This window comes from Vespula vulgaris, chromosome 8, assembly GCF_905475345.1.
Source record: "Vespula vulgaris chromosome 8, iyVesVulg1.1, whole genome shotgun sequence".
NCBI classification, from domain to species: Eukaryota; Metazoa; Arthropoda; class Insecta; order Hymenoptera; family Vespidae; genus Vespula; species Vespula vulgaris.
In genome coordinates this window covers 495,011-512,661 of record NC_066593.1, presented here as the reverse complement: position 1 = coordinate 512,661, position 17,651 = coordinate 495,011, and the positions used below count along the sequence as shown (strand labels likewise).

At 34.6% G+C, this 17,651-nt stretch overlaps 3 protein-coding genes across 6 annotated transcripts; 1 reads left to right on the top strand and 2 right to left on the bottom strand.

Moving 5' to 3' along the window:
• The first annotated feature begins 37 nt into the window (after window positions 1-37).
• Window positions 38-2,659, top strand: LOC127065877 (protein PRRC1-B-like). Of its 3 annotated transcripts, none has more exons than XM_050998863.1 (5): window positions 38-263; window positions 646-1,095; window positions 1,665-1,767; window positions 1,866-2,223; window positions 2,290-2,659. In XM_050998863.1, the coding sequence occupies exons 1-5, from the start codon at window positions 173-175 to the stop codon at window positions 2,401-2,403; spliced, it is 1,116 nt and encodes a 371-aa protein (XP_050854820.1). In that variant the 5' UTR covers window positions 38-172; the 3' UTR covers window positions 2,404-2,659. The 3 variants fall into 3 exon arrangements, with proteins under 3 accessions (XP_050854820.1, XP_050854819.1, XP_050854821.1); XM_050998862.1 differs by having other exon boundaries at window positions 39-263; window positions 646-1,107; XM_050998864.1 differs by lacking the exon at window positions 38-263 and adding an exon at window positions 299-346 and having other exon boundaries at window positions 646-1,107.
• Window positions 2,660-2,791: 132 nt separating this feature from the next.
• LOC127065870 (translation elongation factor 2) lies at window positions 2,792-8,682 on the bottom strand. 2 transcript variants are annotated; one of them, XM_050998823.1, is made up of 14 exons: window positions 8,522-8,682; window positions 7,270-7,484; window positions 6,999-7,192; window positions 6,508-6,716; window positions 6,199-6,432; window positions 5,988-6,101; window positions 5,635-5,781; window positions 5,176-5,416; window positions 4,787-4,954; window positions 4,291-4,580; window positions 4,011-4,220; window positions 3,752-3,934; window positions 3,419-3,676; window positions 2,792-3,142 (listed from the first exon to the last, which is right to left on the bottom strand). In XM_050998823.1, the coding sequence occupies exons 1-14, from the start codon at window positions 8,522-8,524 to the stop codon at window positions 3,074-3,076; spliced, it is 2,535 nt and encodes an 844-aa protein (XP_050854780.1). In that variant the 5' UTR covers window positions 8,525-8,682; the 3' UTR covers window positions 2,792-3,073. The 2 variants fall into 2 exon arrangements, with proteins under 2 accessions (XP_050854780.1, XP_050854781.1); XM_050998824.1 differs by lacking the exon at window positions 8,522-8,682 and adding an exon at window positions 7,834-7,852.
• A 342-nt stretch (window positions 8,683-9,024) lies between these two features.
• LOC127065881 (cactin) lies at window positions 9,025-17,454 on the bottom strand. The gene is made up of 13 exons (XM_050998869.1): window positions 17,096-17,454; window positions 16,134-17,008; window positions 15,885-16,061; window positions 15,615-15,813; window positions 15,019-15,522; window positions 14,077-14,086; window positions 12,319-12,761; window positions 11,729-12,218; window positions 11,046-11,162; window positions 10,419-10,508; window positions 10,082-10,345; window positions 9,659-9,830; window positions 9,025-9,583 (listed from the first exon to the last, which is right to left on the bottom strand). The coding sequence occupies exons 1-13, from the start codon at window positions 17,326-17,328 to the stop codon at window positions 9,423-9,425; spliced, it is 3,735 nt and encodes a 1,244-aa protein (XP_050854826.1). The 5' UTR covers window positions 17,329-17,454; the 3' UTR covers window positions 9,025-9,422.
• Between the last annotated feature and the right edge of the window lie 197 nt (window positions 17,455-17,651).

Below are 17,651 nucleotides of genomic sequence, written 5' to 3'. Positions count from 1 at the left end.
AATTAGAAGGAAATTCCAAACTTGCAGTTTGTTATTTCGTGGAGATACTGCAGCGCCATTTGTCACGTGGCAACTATTGAAAATTCTTATTATTCGTTGAATATATAATAAAGAAAATTCACAATAAAATTTTTAATATTACAACCGATCAAATTGTTGAAGTTTATTAAAAATGACAGACGAATCTAACGGAGAATCTACGTTCGAGTTTGTAGAAAAAAAATCGGACGAAACTTCTATGCCTGGCGAGATTGTAAAAACTGGTTAGTGTACTATATACATATAAATACATACGTGAGAAAATTGTCAAAATGACAAGGCTGGATCGTTTCACGTCAAATGATTTGTATGTCAAAATGTGATTATATTTCAATGCGGCCGTTTCTGTCGCAATATATTTAAAGAATTTTTAATTTCAGAAGATTCAACTTGAATTCTATTCATCCACTGAGAAACTCTTTTGAACTGCCATGTTTTGTTTATAGATTCTATTTACGTGATTGTGTAAATCGAAATAAAAACAGTTGACGTATAACGAATTAATGTCTATCTAAAAGAATAGAATAAAAAATAGAAAATAGTAATAATAGGGTAAATGATGTAAAAGATCTTTTAACAAATTATAAAACTTTCATTAATTTCCAGATTCATTTTGTAGTTTATCATCGTCTACATCTCTTTTAACACCTCTGGGTGTTTCCACGTCTACGGGAAATTTATTTTCAAATGTAGCACCACCAGCAGCATTGCCAAGTTTTGTTTCAAACCCTGTTACAGTTTCCTTTGAAAAAAATCTTCAAAATACAAATGTATCTGTACAAAAGCAAAATGAATTGGTCAAGAAACAACTTGTATCAAACACTTCTACAGAAAATAAACAGCAGCAAGAATACCCAATTACTTCTGCGCCACAAGCATCTACAAATTCAGCTATCGAAGTGGTAGAAACGCAATTGCAAGATTCTGGAATGGTTGGTAGCGGTTTGCTCTCTTGGGTAAAAGAGACCGTAGTTAATAGCAATGTTTTAAGCAAAGTTGCGGAGAAGGCAAAAAATAGCGTTAATACTATGATCACAACATTAGATCCACAGATGCGTGAGTTCATTTGTAAGTATATTGCATGACAGCATTTGTATCACTGATTAATCGTAACTCATTAAAGCTTCTTTCAAATAATCCTATATGTTTACTGTACGATTGTGGAAGGTTGTTTTTATGTTTTTTTTTGTTTCTTGCTTACACGAAAAAAAACATTGTCCTTTATAAATGCTTAAGTTACATCATACATGATATTAATGTGTAGATATTTGTGTAGACACGTACACAAGTTATTTTCAATCGATCACTATGCTTAGACATAAATCATATATGATATATTTCTGCTTTGATCAAGTCAATGTTTACTAAGCAAAAGTAATTTCTTTATGAAAGAAAGATTTACTAGTTTCTGCAATGTATTTATATGTTATATACATGACTAACAACAAAAACATTCAAAGTTTCCACAATGCATACTTCTATTATACTTCTATTATCATAAACAAATTTAATACACAAACTGTGTGTGCATAAATATAAACATTTTTTTATGTATGCTGTTGCGCAATACGTCAGTTAATGTATAAAAATATATACAAGTTCTTTGCTACAAATGTACATTTTAGATTCAGGCGGTGATATAGAAGTCGTAGTTGCTTCTGACAAGGATGTAAAAATAAGTCCAGTTCGTCAAGCTTTCCAAGCAGTTTTTGGTAAAGCAACGGTAACGTAAGTACGAAGTATTCCAAGTATGAAACGAGATAATATTTTCTATTCCATCATTTTACATAGACTGTATTATAAGAATACATATTATCTTCTTTTAGTGGTATATCAGTGGATTGTACTGCCATAGCTACTCAACCAGTTGGTTTTGCTGCTGGTGTGAAAGGTGCCGAAGAGAGAATCAACTCGGCACGTAATATTTCGTCTTTGCCAAAGGATATTCCTGTCATTGCCATTGAAAATTTTTTACTAGAAATAGGTGAAGACAAGTGGTACGATTTAGGAGTGATACTCCTTAATGATCCAAAACACAATGTAAATCTACAAACGTTTACTCAAATGACTCCTGTACCAAGTCAAATAGTTGCATTAGCACAAGAAGCAACGCCAGAAGATTATCCTCTTAAATGGTCTGGATTATCGGTTACAGTTGGGAGTTTAATGGCCAACAGTTTACAAGTATGCGAAGCGCATTATTAAATATATTTGAAAACGATTGGAATACACAACTTATACAATTTGTAGGTTTCTCACAATGAATGGCATCATGCATTAACTGGGGTTTCAAGAAGAGACGTGATATTTTTAGCAGTTCAATCCCTCGCTGGAATTTATAAAAATACGATAAATCCTGTGTAATATTTGAATCAAGGCCGTCAAAAAATAACAATTTGTAAATATAATTATATTAATACAAAAGATAACAAATAAGGTTTAGGTCGTTAGATAGAAAGTATGATATCAAATATAGTTTAACAAACTGAAAATAAGACGATAAATATCTATATACAATGAAAGGAGACAGATCTTCGTAAAAATTAATCAATATGCGTAATGTGTATAAATTATTTAACATTTTAAGAAAATTTAAAAATGAATAAACTAATAACATCGAGGTTATCTTTTATTTAAATGTATACGAAGATATATGAAAACTAATATACTTTATATATTATTCAGGAAAAATTAAAAGTTATAAATCTTTAAGGACATTTTGAGATGGATTTTAAGTATACCACCAGTAGTATATTTTTTTTTAATCTTCTGTTTAATCTTTTTATATTGTTCATGTTCGGAAAGGTTACAGTATTGTTGCGATTTCATGATTGGTAAACAGAATTGCTGATCCGGAGATTTTTGGGGACAGTTAACAAAAGATAACATTAATTTCAGTAAAAAAGCGATGTGAAGAATCTAATTCGTTTTGATACAAAAAAAAAAAACATTTCGTGGAGTTCTTTTGTGTCAAAATGAATTATAGTCTTCGCACATCGCTCTTTTACAGCGCATACGGTGTGCAAATTATCGGTTACAATTTGTCGAGATATTGACTCAAATCTGGCAATCCCTCTTTCAAACCCTTCCTCTTACGCGTGTCCTGTTGAAAAAGAATGAACATTTTTTATTAGAAAATTTATAATGCATATACGTACGTATATGCGCGCGTGAACACACGCATACATGTATTATTCATCTGTATTTATATTTATGTACGATCCCCTATTCAGACGAACTAGGAAAAAATTCTAGATAGCCTAAACTGAGAACAATTACTTTCCCACGAAATTAAAAATGACAATGCATTTATCACTCATTGTCATCAGTTATGCTCGTGGACAAGTTTAAAACTTGATCTCGAATTTATTCTATTTACCTGCACAACTTGGTATGGTCGAGAGGTCGGCTCCATTGGATCACCGGGTAAGATTTGCCAGTGATCGAATACACACTGGGGGAAGGCTTGACCACCGGTATTGGAACGCAAGTCTGCAGTAAAGCCGAACGATTCATTTACAGGAAGATACGCTTTAACTACAAACATTGGAGTACCGGCCACTTGCTGTTCTTCGAATACATGACCTCTTCTACGGTTGAGTACTCCATAAATACCGCCAACTGCTATTTCAGGACACTGCGGATATAAATCAGTATTATCATTTATCAATAGGTACCTTACAAATAAATAAATATGTATCAAAAGGCGTACTTGAATTTCACATAAATAAACAGGCTCCATGATTCGTGGCGAGGCAGTGAGTAAACAGGCATAAAGGCAACGTCTTGTGGTAGGAATAATTTGTCCACCACCTCTGTGAATAGCATCAGCGTGTAACGTTACATCGTGAATGTTGAAACGGACACCTCGCAAATTTTCCTCGGAAAGAACACCCTGAAAACGTAACGGGATTAATATCGATGCATAAATTCATATATGTCGGCTACACAGCTATTCAAACAAAACACACCTCTTTTGTTGCCCATTGGAATCCAGCTACGACAGAGTCTTTGATTTCATTAAGATATTGCACTCCTTTGGAGCAATCAACGAGAATATTGGGACCAGTTCCGTCTGGTCCAAAGCACCAAATTTTTCTTGCTTCGGTTACGTCATAATCGTACTTTTCGTTCAAATATCGTGCACGTATTTTAAAGTCATCTCTTGGATTTACCTCGCCCTGTAAATAATAATACGTTAAGTCCAAGTACAACGCGCGAAAAAAAAAATGTCATTGAACGTTCACATACATTGTCGATATCTTCAGCAAGACCATCAGGCATTGGACAAGCCATCATGAAGAGACGATTATGCTTATTAGGAGATTTCGACAAACACATTTGATTAGATTGTTCGGAAATAGTTTCTCTGTACGATACGACGGGATCAGACTTTTTAATAGGTATACAAGCATGATCTTCTTCAAGATCTTTCAAACAAATCTCAAGATGAAGTTCACCAGCACCGGCAATAATGTGCTCTCCAGATTCTTCGATGATACATTGCACCATAGGATCCGATTTCGCAAGACGTTTCAAACCTATTTCAACGTTTATTATTAACTCAGTGATGTGGAAAATATCATGAAAAATTTTTTGCAAGACTTGTACTAATCAGATCTTCGATAGAATCATCGTTTTCTTTTCATAACCCAATGCTCTTTTTATATCATCATTAATTCTATTGTATTAAGATTTATATATAAATAAATAGAATTTTTATTTTATTGATTTGAAAAATACGCACCTTCGACCAACTTCGGCAAATCTGCAGGATTCTTGGGTTCAACTGCTACGCGTACGACAGGAGAAACCGAGAATTTCATCACCTTCATATTATGCGCATCTTTAAATGTGGTAATCGTACCAGTTTTTACCAAGAACTGATCAACGCCAACAAGCCCACAAATGTTACCTGTACAAAAATGAAAAAACACATTTTTCACATCATTGAAGTTAAACTCGTATATACCGTTGTCTTTAAAAATTTTACATCAGATGGCCGTTCTATTTTATTTCATTTTTAATCAATACAGGTCTGTGAAGAAAATCATCATGAAATTAACAGTAGGAAGTAAAAAAAATTCTGTACAAGTTGTTCAGTACATAAAGAACTTGGATATACGATTTACTAACCAGAAGGCACATCTTCGATCGCTTCGACGTAACGTCCCATCATCAAGATAGTACGTTGAATAGCTTTCTCGTATAGATCATCTTTCTTTCCGGGTTGGAAATTCGGTCCCATTATACGGGCTTTCATACCAGTACTCACTTTACCAGAGAATACACGTCCGAAAGCATAAAAACGTCCCTTATCAGATGTTGGTACCATTTTAGATACATACATCATGAGAGGTCCGTTCGGATCACAATTCTGTAGAAGAAATAAATTAAATAGAAAATATTGCAAAGTTGCTTGAAAAAAAAGTCGAAATAATACGATCGAAGTAATTATTGTTAATCAGTTGTTCTAATTATCTGTCATTAAATCTCAGTACAGGTCTGTGAACATAATCATCATTTGAAAGCATCTACTAAACTTTTAAATTATTCATGAGCACATTGAAACAAGTATGACATAGAGATAATCACCTTAATACCAATGGCAGCTTCGTCATCGAGCGGTCCTTCGTACAACATTTCCATACGATACTTTTGTGCAGTTACCGGAGAAGGTAAATGAATGGCAATCATCTGAAGTAAAGCTTCGCCAGCTGGTAACCACGATCTCATAACAACCTGTTTGAAAAGAAAAAAAAAGTAGCTTACAATTTCAAATACGAAATGTGATATAACAATAAAAATAAATGAAATTTCTTTTCAGTCCAAGTTCGAATTATCACTCACTATCAATCAGAAGAGGTGTCAGAAAAAAAGTAAAGAACAATCATCACGGAAATTCCTTATTGTATTACATATAAATTGATGATAAAACAATGATATACCTTAAGAAGTGCTTTTCCATCCTTGTCCTTATCTTCTGGTTTTAAAGAAATACCTAGTTTCTGTAAAAGTGTATTTGCTTCTTCTTTTTTGAAATTCATAATACAATCAAATACCTACAACGACGTTAACAACGTATAAGTATAACAATAACACAAAGATAACATGACGCATGGAAGATGCTATGCATGAAATTAATGTTACAAAAATTACCTTGTAAATTGGATCTAAGACGTACATACAGAATGACCGTTTATTATCCGGTTCCTTTTGTTTACTCCACTTCTTGGTTTTTGGATTAAAGAAAGATTCACCCCATAATCTGTTCATAAGCCTAACAACATCTATTTTGAACTTTTCTGCATACATTTCGGAGAATTGTTTTAAAGTAAAAGCCCAACCATGAAGACCTGAACCAAAACCTACAGATCCTTTGCTTGGATCTACCTGTTAAAGAGTAAATAAATTAATTCCGTGTAAGTAAACATTCTGAAGGGTAAATTCTTAAAGGACGATACTTACTCTGACTTCACCCATAGGTCCATCGTCATCAGAGTACGTTGCGATAATGACGTTTACATTTTCAACAATACGTTGGAATGTTTGATACAAATCTTCACTATCAAGCTGTAATTCTAATAGGGCACGGTCCATTTTGTTCATGAATAAAACAGGCTTAATACGTTCGGCGATAGCTTGTCGAAGTACAGTTTCCGTTTGTACACAGACACCTAAACGATATTACAAAAAGTTAAATTATGCTTTCGAGTATTTCAAGTATATAATTTTAATCGATATATTTGTAGAAATTGTGTCTTAGCGTATTAGTAACGAACATAAAGATAGAGGTTCACTAACAGCGTTTCAACACAATTTTCTTTATTCTCCTTCCATTATAGCACTGTCAACATCGTCAAAGTAAATTAATTAATTTTTACAAATCGATTAATGCACTACGAAGTGACACTTGTTGTGCTGGAAGGAAACACATGCTAAAACATAAAATGACATACCGGACACACAATCAACAACAACAAGAGCTCCATCCGTAACACGAAGAGCAGCTGTAACTTCACTAGAGAAGTCCACGTGACCAGGTGAGTCGATTAAATTGATCAAGAAACCCTTTTCATCTTTATCGCGTTGGTCGGGATTCGTTATAAAGACTAAATCTTTTTGCTCAAGTTCGAAGAACATAGATATAGCACTGCGTATAAGAGAAATTATTTATATTATTATTATAATTTTTAATCACCGACGCATCTTACTTTGAAATGTACTTACGTCGATTTAATAGTGATACAACGCTCCTGCTCATCTTTACGCGTATCCGTGAATCGTGTCTCACCAGCTTTAGCTCCAGCGATAATACCAGCCTTTGATACAAGGGAGTCAGTCAGAGTTGATTTTCCATGATCTACATGAGCAATGACGGACATATTCCTAATGTTTTTCTTTTTGTCCATCATGGAACGGATCTCGTCTACCGTGAAATTCACCTAAAACAAAGAAGATCCAATATTGAATTTAGAACAAATAAAATAAAAAATGTTATATCCAAACACAAAATCAACAATTCTTATATCATTACGCCGTTATAGTTTCAACACTCCAAAATACATAACATCACAGTTTATCAAACTTGACACGACAAAGTAAGAAAGTAATTAAAATAAATACAAGATGTCTGTATATATCGCGAGTAACAAAAAATGATGTAAATTCTAACCAAAATAAATGTACAATCAAATACCTACAAAATCGGGTATTATTCTAATTAAACGGAAATCTACAAAGCTTATCCCTGTACGAAAAAAAAAAAAAATCTTAAATAATTTAGATACTGACCATATTGGAAGCAAAGCCTTGTAAATCTTGACAAAAATATACAACGTAGGTATTCTATGATTTACATCGAAAGTAAATTATCCATTCCAATGTGGAAAGCTTGGCGTCTATTAATTAAGCGTCTATTTATTTAACGTCTATGTACTTTCTTATCGATGAAATCCCCGAACTTAAAGCAATAACGATTCCAAATTTTTACGTTCGTATTAGACGCCTATATCAAATTTTTGTATGCACTCCCAATTTTATTTGGATACCCTTTTATTATACATCCAATTCAGAAGGCGTCGCTAAAAGCTTGTCTTTAAAGTCGACGATGTTTCCTTTGCGCACGTTGACTCCCATAGAGGAGAGCCAAAGAGCGTTCCATGACACGTTGCTTTTACAACGGCACACGGAACATATTTCGATGCCAAACATCGACGAATCTCAGCCCTTTCGACGTGAAATTTATCAGGAACGTTACGGCACATTTTTTTCAGGATTCTGAACAATCTTTGTCCAGGCAGATCCTTCGCAAGGACTCGAAATTTCTTCACGAAGGAAGTTGCGCAATCCGGAGTAATCCGCCAGTTTACAATTTATCTGAACCCAGTTGAGAACGCGTCTTCAAAAATATTTACACCTCTGCACTTGGCAAGCCACAAAGATTCGTTTACACGCGATACTTTCTAACGATCGTACGTACCATTTTGGATGTTGTCCGATGTCCGTTGCTGTGGTCAGAAATATACGTGCACCAACAATGGCGGACTCCCTGGGAAAGAACAGGAGTTCTGCGAAAGGGCAGAACGTTTAATGTGCTACAGAGGGAGTCTTCGCATTTCAAGCCATCGCCTCGACCAATCGGTACGTCTTAAACCCCGCCACGTCGACTTTGTTGCGTGCGCATCGAAGATGCAATTGCATATGACGCTATACGCATGTAAGAAAAACGACGTTATATACAGGCTTTTTTCTATTAGATATACATGTATATAATATCTTAACATTACACGACGCTCTCTGGATTTCAGAATGCCTTTAAAGACGTATTCCCAAATGGCATTTATAGTAGGTGCTGCCCTCTCTATATTAAACCGAATGAAAATACATTTTTCTTCCCATTAACGAGAATTTTTTGTCTGCTAATGCGAATAAGCGATCGTTTCGATAAGCGATCGTTCCAACAAGCGATCGAAAATTCATAAATGTTGTATATCATTACTTGCAGTTTATTCACTTTACATAGCAAATATTATTTGGTAATTCACTCGATCTATAAAATACGAGAAATCTAATAGTATCTGTACATACATAACACACACGCACACACATAAACAATAACGAATGTATAGAATTAAAAACGAAATTAACTTAAAAGCAAATTGTTCGTAACAGTCTTGCAACATTCGAGTAATTCAAACAAATATTATCGTTTTATCGTACAAGTCCTAATATCCGTATTTCTCCAAAAAACGTGTTAAAGTTAATTATTTTTTTTTTCTTTTCTTTTTTTTACGTGTGACCAACAATGGTTATCGTTACTGTTATACTTGAACAGATGCATTTATATATGTTATGAGATCTTAAAATGTACGATGCGACCTTCAACGATTTCCTTTACAGCTTCTTTCGTGAATAGTTACACGATCAGGATTGAAAGTCCTTCCGCAATTTTTACACGGAACTAATTGATTGAGATGAGTCTTCCAGTTAGCTTCTGCCGTCGCGGATATGTCTATTACAGCATCCCCCGTAGATGCATCTTCTGTAAAAACATACGTACGTGATTAGAAATAAAATTAATCGTGGGAAAGAATTTATACGACGGATCGATACCGACTCGTATAAATAATGTCTGGTTTTTGCGGTTCCTTTCTCCTTTGTTTAGGCGATAATTTGTTGTTCTCCAAATGCCATTTTTTCAAACATTGCGGTTCATGTATGGTTATACTACTGCTTCCAAAATCTCTGCCGCATATATAACAGGTGATCGTTCGTTTCTGCGATATATCCTAAAATCAATGTATTATGCATTCTTATGCCTGTTCCTGTATCTTCTTCTTTGTTGTAAAAATTATTAACGGCGTTATGTTTATTACGCGATATATGAAAACACGCAGTACGATCCAATTATTAAGAAAATACCAAATTTTCATAAGTACTTTATTTTTATTAGTACTTTTTTATAATGAAATGAAACGATACAAAACTGAAATTCTTAAATAAATCGAATACAATAAGTGTGTTTTCCCTGATGACTCACCCCATTAGGGCTGTACAAAGAATTTTCCTGCAAGCTCGCAGTAGGGGATGATTTTCCTTTGTGTGACGAGCCCCTTCTTTGCGAGTTCTCTTCCTTTTCCATTTGCCATCGTTTCATACATTGTGGTTCGTGAATCTTTATACTTCTTGTGCTGAAATTTCTAGCACAAATCTGACAAGATACCATAGGAGGACCGCTTCGAGCGGAGGTCGTTGAAGATTTTCCAAAAACATCTATTTTCTCGGTTTTCTCTTTATCCAAGTTCTGCGATCAGAAAGACAAGAGTTTAGATTGGAAATGATCGATATAATGCAATTTTTATTTCTTATTTATCAACCTTTGGACTAGCTTTGCAACTGTTCGAATGAATCAACAAACGTTCTGGTAAAAATGTTCTTCCACACTTCGAGCAAGGAACCAATTGCGTCTGTAACGTACGATTGATTAATTAATAATAGAATAATGTAACAACAATAAATATTATAAATATATAAATGGAATAAAAACTTAAGTGCGAAATTGCACTGTGAACGAGCGAATACTTTTTCCAAGAGTCGCATTGCGGCTTAGAATTTTTTTTATTTAATCATGGTCTCGATTTTGCCTTAAGAACGAAGCGCATGTCATCAATCTAGGTCAGCACCTTGAACACGATAGGGTTGAACCGTAGTGCGTGACTAGACTCGTTCTTTCTCACTCTCTCTCTCTGTCTCTCTCTCTCTCTCTCTCTCCTTCGTATGCACCAAACAAATAGGCATAAACCGACGTCCTTATAGGACTTTCTCGTCTGATATAAACGAACTTAATATATGCTGATGAGATTCTTAAGTGCACCCTTCTACGTAATCAACCCTATCAACCAAATGAAATCAACTCGATCCAATGCGGACGGTCGTTAATTGTCTTATCAGCAACATTCTATTTAACAAGCTATCTATCATGTGTTAATCGCATCGATAAAGACCTGACTCTCTTCCCAAGCAATTGCGTTCCATTCCGAATGATCAATTGCAACTTCGGGTCGTTTAGGTTTAGGTCGTCTTTGGGAGACCGGTAGAGAATTGTTTTCTCGTTCCCACTTCTGAAACGCGATAATATTTGTTAATAAATAATCAAACGTGTATATTTCAATAATTCATATAAAGTTTCATCGTACTTTTAATGATCTAACAAATATATAATTCAATGTATATGAACGGACACACAACGTACACACGTGCGCGCGATATGCACGTATCGAAAATCGATAAGAGTATATAAAGATGACGTCATTAAAAAAAATTGACACGAGATAGGCGAAACGATCAGTGTCTCTTATATATATATATATATATATGACGAATCGTGCGTCCTATCGTAGGCGTGTATGTCATTGCCGAGGTCATAAGAGACATATCGAACCACGTGTATACGTTGCATAATGCACGACAAACTACGATCCAACGACGATACTTCTCTATATAGCTTCTATACGATAACAATCTTTTGAACACATTCGATATGATCTTCGACGATACTCGACTCGCTCGCTTCCTCATCGATTTTTCAACATTTACCATTGACGTTTATCAATTTTGCTCTATGATGATTGACATCGAATGATATTTTCCTATAAAATTAAAAATATATTATACAAATCGATCTCACCTCCATACACTTGGGTTCGTGAATGGGAAAGCCAGCAGTGCCGAATTCTCGACCACAAATGTAACAAGTTACAGTTTTTGGTCCTCTTCTTATCGGAGCTGAGGACGGTCTCATCGATCGATTTGATCGCTCTTCAGAAACAATCTCTTTCGTTTTAACATCTCGAACGGTCATAGCTTCGTCCGGTTTGTTCGTTTTATTTTTATCGCTGCGAAAATTCAATGGCATCGGTTTCTGAATGGTCTTTGGTATCGACATCTTGCTCTTCGACGATACTGACATAGCAATTTTTGTTTTTCCAGGTCTACCATCCTTCGGATGACTGTGAAATCTTTCGGGTTGATCCGATCGTCCGCAAGTTCTACACGGTTCTGGAACGTTTTTGCTCGTCAGACTCGTGAAGACCTCGACGTCCGACATGTTGGCTCTTGAATTTTTTTTCCTCAACGACGATAACGTTTGAACTTTGATCGGACCGTTCGCGTTGTTTCTATAAGAATAGATATAAAGAAAAAAAAGACAAGGATGAAGTAAAGTAGGATCCCTAATTTAAAAAAGAAAAAAAAAAGTTCTGATCGAAACGCAAGTACCTGTTGTTATTATTATCGAATCTTTTAACGTCCGACGACAATTTCTTTCCGAAATTAGAATTTTCTTGATTGATTAGACGAGATTGCTTTTGCATCTTCGTCGATTCCGGGACAGTTTCGATTTGAGAAAATCTCGCGTCGAGGATCTGCTCGAAGCTACGACGTTTCTGACGTAAAGCTATGCGATCGTTCCAAGCAGGGCGAAGGTGTTGGTGCTGTTGTTGTTGGAGACCGAGGAGAACGGTTTGACGACGACGGTTGGAAGGGAAAAAGGCGCTGGTAGAGTTGCCCCCACTAATCGTCTTCGTCAGCTCTTGCTGGTAACGCGTCATAGAATCGCAAAATAATTCCTTACTCAGCAAGGACATGTCGAGTTTGTCGACTAGTTCTGGATTTAGAACGGTAGGCTTATCAAGATTCGCAGTTTTCGGTCGCTCGATCTCCTCGTAAAGAGGCTGAGATCGTTTTATCTTTGGCGGCCAAGTACTCGTTTTTTCTAACGACGATCTCGTTTGCGAACCATCGCTATCTTCGTCGGTAGATCGGCATCTACTACTGTTACTGCTACTGTTGCTGTTGCTATTCCTATTCCTATTTTTCGTCCTTTCGGGTGCTACGAAATAATTTTTGTTCTTTCTCTCTCTTTTCTCTCTACTTTCTTAATATCTCAATTTTCGTTTACGCAAAAAAGAAGAGAAAGTATAAAAATGTCAATTACCTCTGCAATCTTCCAAATTGTCCCTTATTATCAAGAAAGTCTTCTCAGGTAAAAATTCCATGGATTCTCGTTTCCACTTCATGATGATTTTTTTTCTCGGATGCTAATATCGAGAGTTTGAGTTATTCGAGGTAGTTGAGTTACTTCTCGGTTATCAGAAACCTACAAAACTTACATTATTATTTGATATTTCGTTCTTTCTTCTTGAATGTACATGAGTTTTCTAATTTGAACGAATCAGAGATTTTTCGGTGATTGAGAACGATCAAGTATGTCGATCACGTTGAAATTTCATCATCGTCTTCGAACGATAACTTAGAAAATAATCTTTCTAATATTCCGAATGTTCAATTGCGAGCGATCTTATTGTAACGCGTAGTTTTAGAGAGACATTTATGGTTAATTTAGATATACGGAAGAAAATTTGTTTATCCTTAAATTCGAGCGCTCCCCTTCACGCGCAAAGCCGGTTAAATCGTGCTCGATATATAATCGTGTAATCGTTCTTTTGTTTCGAAGAATGATTCGTTGGAACGTTAAACCTTTTCCGACATCGCGTTTCCTTAAGCTAATGTGAATATCTTACGTACATCTACGACATATGTATATGTAGGTAGCGTCGTTTCGACGATTATTATATGTAGCTCGTGAAATGATCGAATCGAGGTTAATGTTTCGAATCGTTCAGAAATTCGAAAACAAAGAAAAGAAGTGAACAAATCTTAATGCACTCAAGATTTTCCAATCGATAATACACGTACGATTTACGTGGTTTTTCTATACGATATACATGAAATAAACACAAAGAGAATACGTTTGACGAGTTCGATCGCGTTCGATATGACAATGTCGCTTTTGAGAATTCTTTTTTCTCGGCAATCTTCACTACGACGACAATTGGCAGTTTTCTTTTCTTTTCTTTTTTTTTTTTTTCAATTATGCATAATGTTAAAAAATCGTAAGAGAAAAAGGACAAAAAGTAGTCGTGAACACACGTCTCCGTAGTAGCGAATTACGCGGTGCACTGAGCTTAGGTTTACCTTGCCATTGGTTTCATATATATGTAGTGCCTATTACGCTTCTCACTGATTGTAAGAATGTATTTGCGGTGAAAATACAGGTGGCCGAGAAAATCGATCCAACGAGCACCATTGAGCTCGTTTCTGGTATATGTACGTATTTTATGTGACTTACCCTTCCGTCATCGGCTCGCTAACGCTTCGAAACATTCAATATTTCAAGCCTTTGAAACGTCCAAGTCGGAACACTGACAGTTTATAGACACATGTTCTTTTTATGATTTATTATTAGAACTTGCGAATTTTTACATTCTATTGGTTGTTTTTTTTTTTTTTTATCTATTCACGAAGCAAAATTTTATATTACGAGATAAATGCGAATAAAATACTATATGCATATATTAGATATACGATTTTTTTTTTTTTTAGAATGATATACAAGAAATTAATACAGGCCCAGATATTGCAATGTTTGTCAATACTGATAATATTAAATAATGGAATATAATATGGGCACTATATTCATTCTGATTATATAACAATGTGAAACTTTCTAAATTTTATCGTTTTAATGTTATAAATGCGGGTACGCAAAATGAGAAGAAATCGTCCATTTTTTAAATAATTTCTTCTATTATTTTATATTTCTTATAATATATATTTCATTATTTTTTTTTATCGTAGATATAATCTTAAAAAATGTGTTTCTTTTAGCTACAGTATAATTAGTAAACTATATTTTTATTTACAAATATAAATAAATATAAAATCCTAACATATTATCGACGATATCTGTATCGTTTGAAATGAAACCATAATTGAAAAATGTTGTTATGAAATTGACATCTAAAACCTCTCTTATACGAATATTCCCATTCTCTATTTACAATTTTAAATGCAATATCTTCGTAAGGAGGACCGGCATGAAATCGTAGAATAGCAAAGTCTTTATTGTCGGCGCATGGAGTCAAGAAATATTCTGGTGTTGTGTTTTTGTCTATGAGGTCGGGATAAAATATGTTAAATTTGTAGCCTTGTACAATTTTCGGTGGTGGATTATCCATGTCATAATGCGTTTGATTATATTTGTTCCATTCAAAACCTGTGTGAACTCTATTAAAATATCTTGGTTTCCGTGGCCTATATTTATCCGACCATAAATAAATTTGTGCTTCCAATGATGATTCTACGCTAAATTGTGCCTCATCCGAACCCATGTTTTTTCTTGCTTCTCTGTGCATCGCTTGTTCTTCTACGGTCATTACGTTTTGAACTTTACGTCCAGTACTTAGTACTTGATTTCTAGCGTATTCTAAACGTTGATTATCGTCCTCTTCTAAAGTAACTATCGTTCCTGGCTCCAATTGAGAATAAGGTATATATTTCGGCGAGTAACCACCTGTTTCATATTCACAAAATGATTCAGATAACATATCATCCGCTGCATTCCCAGTTTCTTGCTCGTCGCTATAACAATCATACGAAACGATAATTGATATAATTATATATATATATTAAAAAAAAAAAAAAAAAAAGAAAGAAACCACGTTGACACGTACTCCGATTGACTTTCTTCGCTCTTCTCAGCAACGTTACTAGTAGTAGGTTCATCCTGTTTTGTAGAATGCTCACTTGGTACTTGAGATCCTTCTGCTTCGCTTTCCGTTCTAGCTACACCCTGTTCAGCGATCAAGACTTCCAATTTTTTACGTAAATTTTCTTGATGCCGATCCCTTAATCTAGCTCTTGCCATATGAGCTATAAAGATTGAATAATTTTATAAGTAAATAAAAAATATATGTAATTTATATCAAGTTAGTATATAGTACCTTTCAATTGCGACAACAGACTTTCCCAATAACCAATATCAACTCCTTCTGGCTTTCCAGTAATTTTAGATTCAATTTGTAATTGTAATGATTCTAGTTGAGCTGCTGTTTTTCCTTTGAAAATAGCAGTAACATCTTTTGCCACAGATGCATGAATTCCTTCTCTTCTACCAACAGCTATAAAAAAGAAGAGATCATTATTCAGTTACATTAAAACTTTAAATTCCAATTAGTCATATTATGACTTACCTACTTCATACTCAGATCTTTCTAATTTACGTAATTTATGCAATTCATCTTCGACAATTACAGTTATATCATTCCAATAATCCAAATTCTTTCCTCTTTCTAATTCTTTATACACTTTAATGTCCTCGATGAGATCCTCCAAATCTTTAACGTGTAGTCCTCTTAAATACGTATATGGTTCGTGCATTTCCACAGCATCAACTTCTTCTTCTGCACTAATATATTTTGCAAGAAGATCTATTGGTTTTGCACGGCCATCTTGAATCCTAATACGCGATCGTAATCTCGCTTGCTCTAGATGGAATTGATCCTCTTGTCTCGCCCATTGTTCCAATTGCGCCGCTTCCTTTCCTCTCTGTAATAGCGTCATTTCTTCTTCTCTTTGTTGTCTTTCCAATTCTCTTTCTTGTCTTCTTTTTTTAACCTTTTCTAATTCTTTTCTATTTTCTTCTTGTTTATGTCTATTTCTAGTCTCAAGTTCTTCTCTACTAACACCAAGCAAACCTTCTTTTTCTAATTTTTTTGACCACACAAACGTTGACAACAAGTTTCCATCCCCAAACGGATTATCAGTATTTGTATAATGCAAATAATCGTTGTCCCAACCCATTCTTTCTTTACGTTTTCTTTCCTTAGCTTCTTTCTTTTTTAATCTCCTTATTCTCTTCTCCTCTGGAGTTTCTGCAGCTTTCATCAATTCCTTCTGACGTTTACGTTCTTCTATTTGTTTTTGACGTTGTCTTTGTAATTTTTCTAGAAGTTTTGTTGAGTCGGAGGACGAATCCGAAGAAGACGAAGAAGATTTATTCGATTCATTTGACGATGACGATGAAACAGACGAAGAGGATGATGAAGATGACGAGGATGAGGATGATCTGTAATGGATTAATATCTGGAGTCAGTAAAAATACGTACGCAATATAGGTTAGAATTAAAGAAGTTTATCTCAAAAAGTACTTTACCTTCTTCTGCTTTTATGTTTGGACGATTTTTTCCGTGATTCTCGTGATGTCGATGAATTTCGACGATCCTTGGATTTTTTTTTTTTAGTATTCGATTTTTTGGAATTTTTATGAGATTTGGAATAGCGTTCTACGTCATTGTCGTATTTTCTATCATAACTTTTGTTCCTACCTTTACGTCGTGTGTCTTTCCTCGATCTTTCAATATTATTTCTATGAGAAACTTTTTCCATTGTATTCTATCACACTTACGGAAATATTATCGTTATTAGCACTACGACAATATATTATTACAAACAGTAAATATTAATTGACGTTAAATTTGGAGAATCAATCTCCAGATGTCGCCATGTTAGCGTTAATGCAACAGTGCAACTTTCACTTTCAACCAACCTTATCTAAACTTCCGTATAAATGTTTCGTACATGTGTAGATTTTTAAATTTTCAATAAGGATGGATATAAAAATAAATAATAACAATATATGAAAGGCAAATATTTCGTATAAATTTTTAATTAAAGTCCATATTACTGATTTTGTAAAAAGAATATAATTT

What these genes read in the sequence shown, in the direction of transcription:
- LOC127065877 (XM_050998862.1), top strand. Translation starts at nt 173, where the DNA reads ATGACAGACGAATCTAACGGAGAATCTACGTTCGAGTTTGTAGAAAAA. An exon ending in ACAGATGCGTGAGTTCATTT is followed by an intron (nt 1,108 to 1,664) that starts GTAAGTATATTG and finishes TGTACATTTTAG; the next exon opens with ATTCAGGCGGTGATATAGAA. An exon ending in TAATGGCCAACAGTTTACAA is followed by an intron (nt 2,224 to 2,289) that starts GTATGCGAAGCG and finishes TACAATTTGTAG; the next exon opens with GTTTCTCACAATGAATGGCA.
- LOC127065881 (XM_050998869.1), bottom strand. Translation starts at nt 17,328, where the DNA reads ATGGAAAAAGTTTCTCATAGAAATAATATTGAAAGATCGAGGAAAGAC. An exon ending in AGCGAAGAAAGTCAATCGGA is followed by an intron (nt 15,523 to 15,614) that starts GTACGTGTCAAC and finishes TGATTGTTATAG; the next exon opens with CGACGAGCAAGAAACTGGGA. An exon ending in GTTGCAAAGCTAGTCCAAAG is followed by an intron (nt 10,346 to 10,418) that starts GTTGATAAATAA and finishes TTCTGATCGCAG; the next exon opens with AACTTGGATAAAGAGAAAAC.
- LOC127065870 (XM_050998823.1), bottom strand. An exon ending in TTTGCCGAAGTTGGTCGAAG is followed by an intron (nt 4,581 to 4,786) that starts GTGCGTATTTTT and finishes ACGTTGAAATAG; the next exon opens with GTTTGAAACGTCTTGCGAAA. An exon ending in TCCAATGGGCAACAAAAGAG is followed by an intron (nt 3,935 to 4,010) that starts GTGTGTTTTGTT and finishes TTACGTTTTCAG; the next exon opens with GGTGTTCTTTCCGAGGAAAA.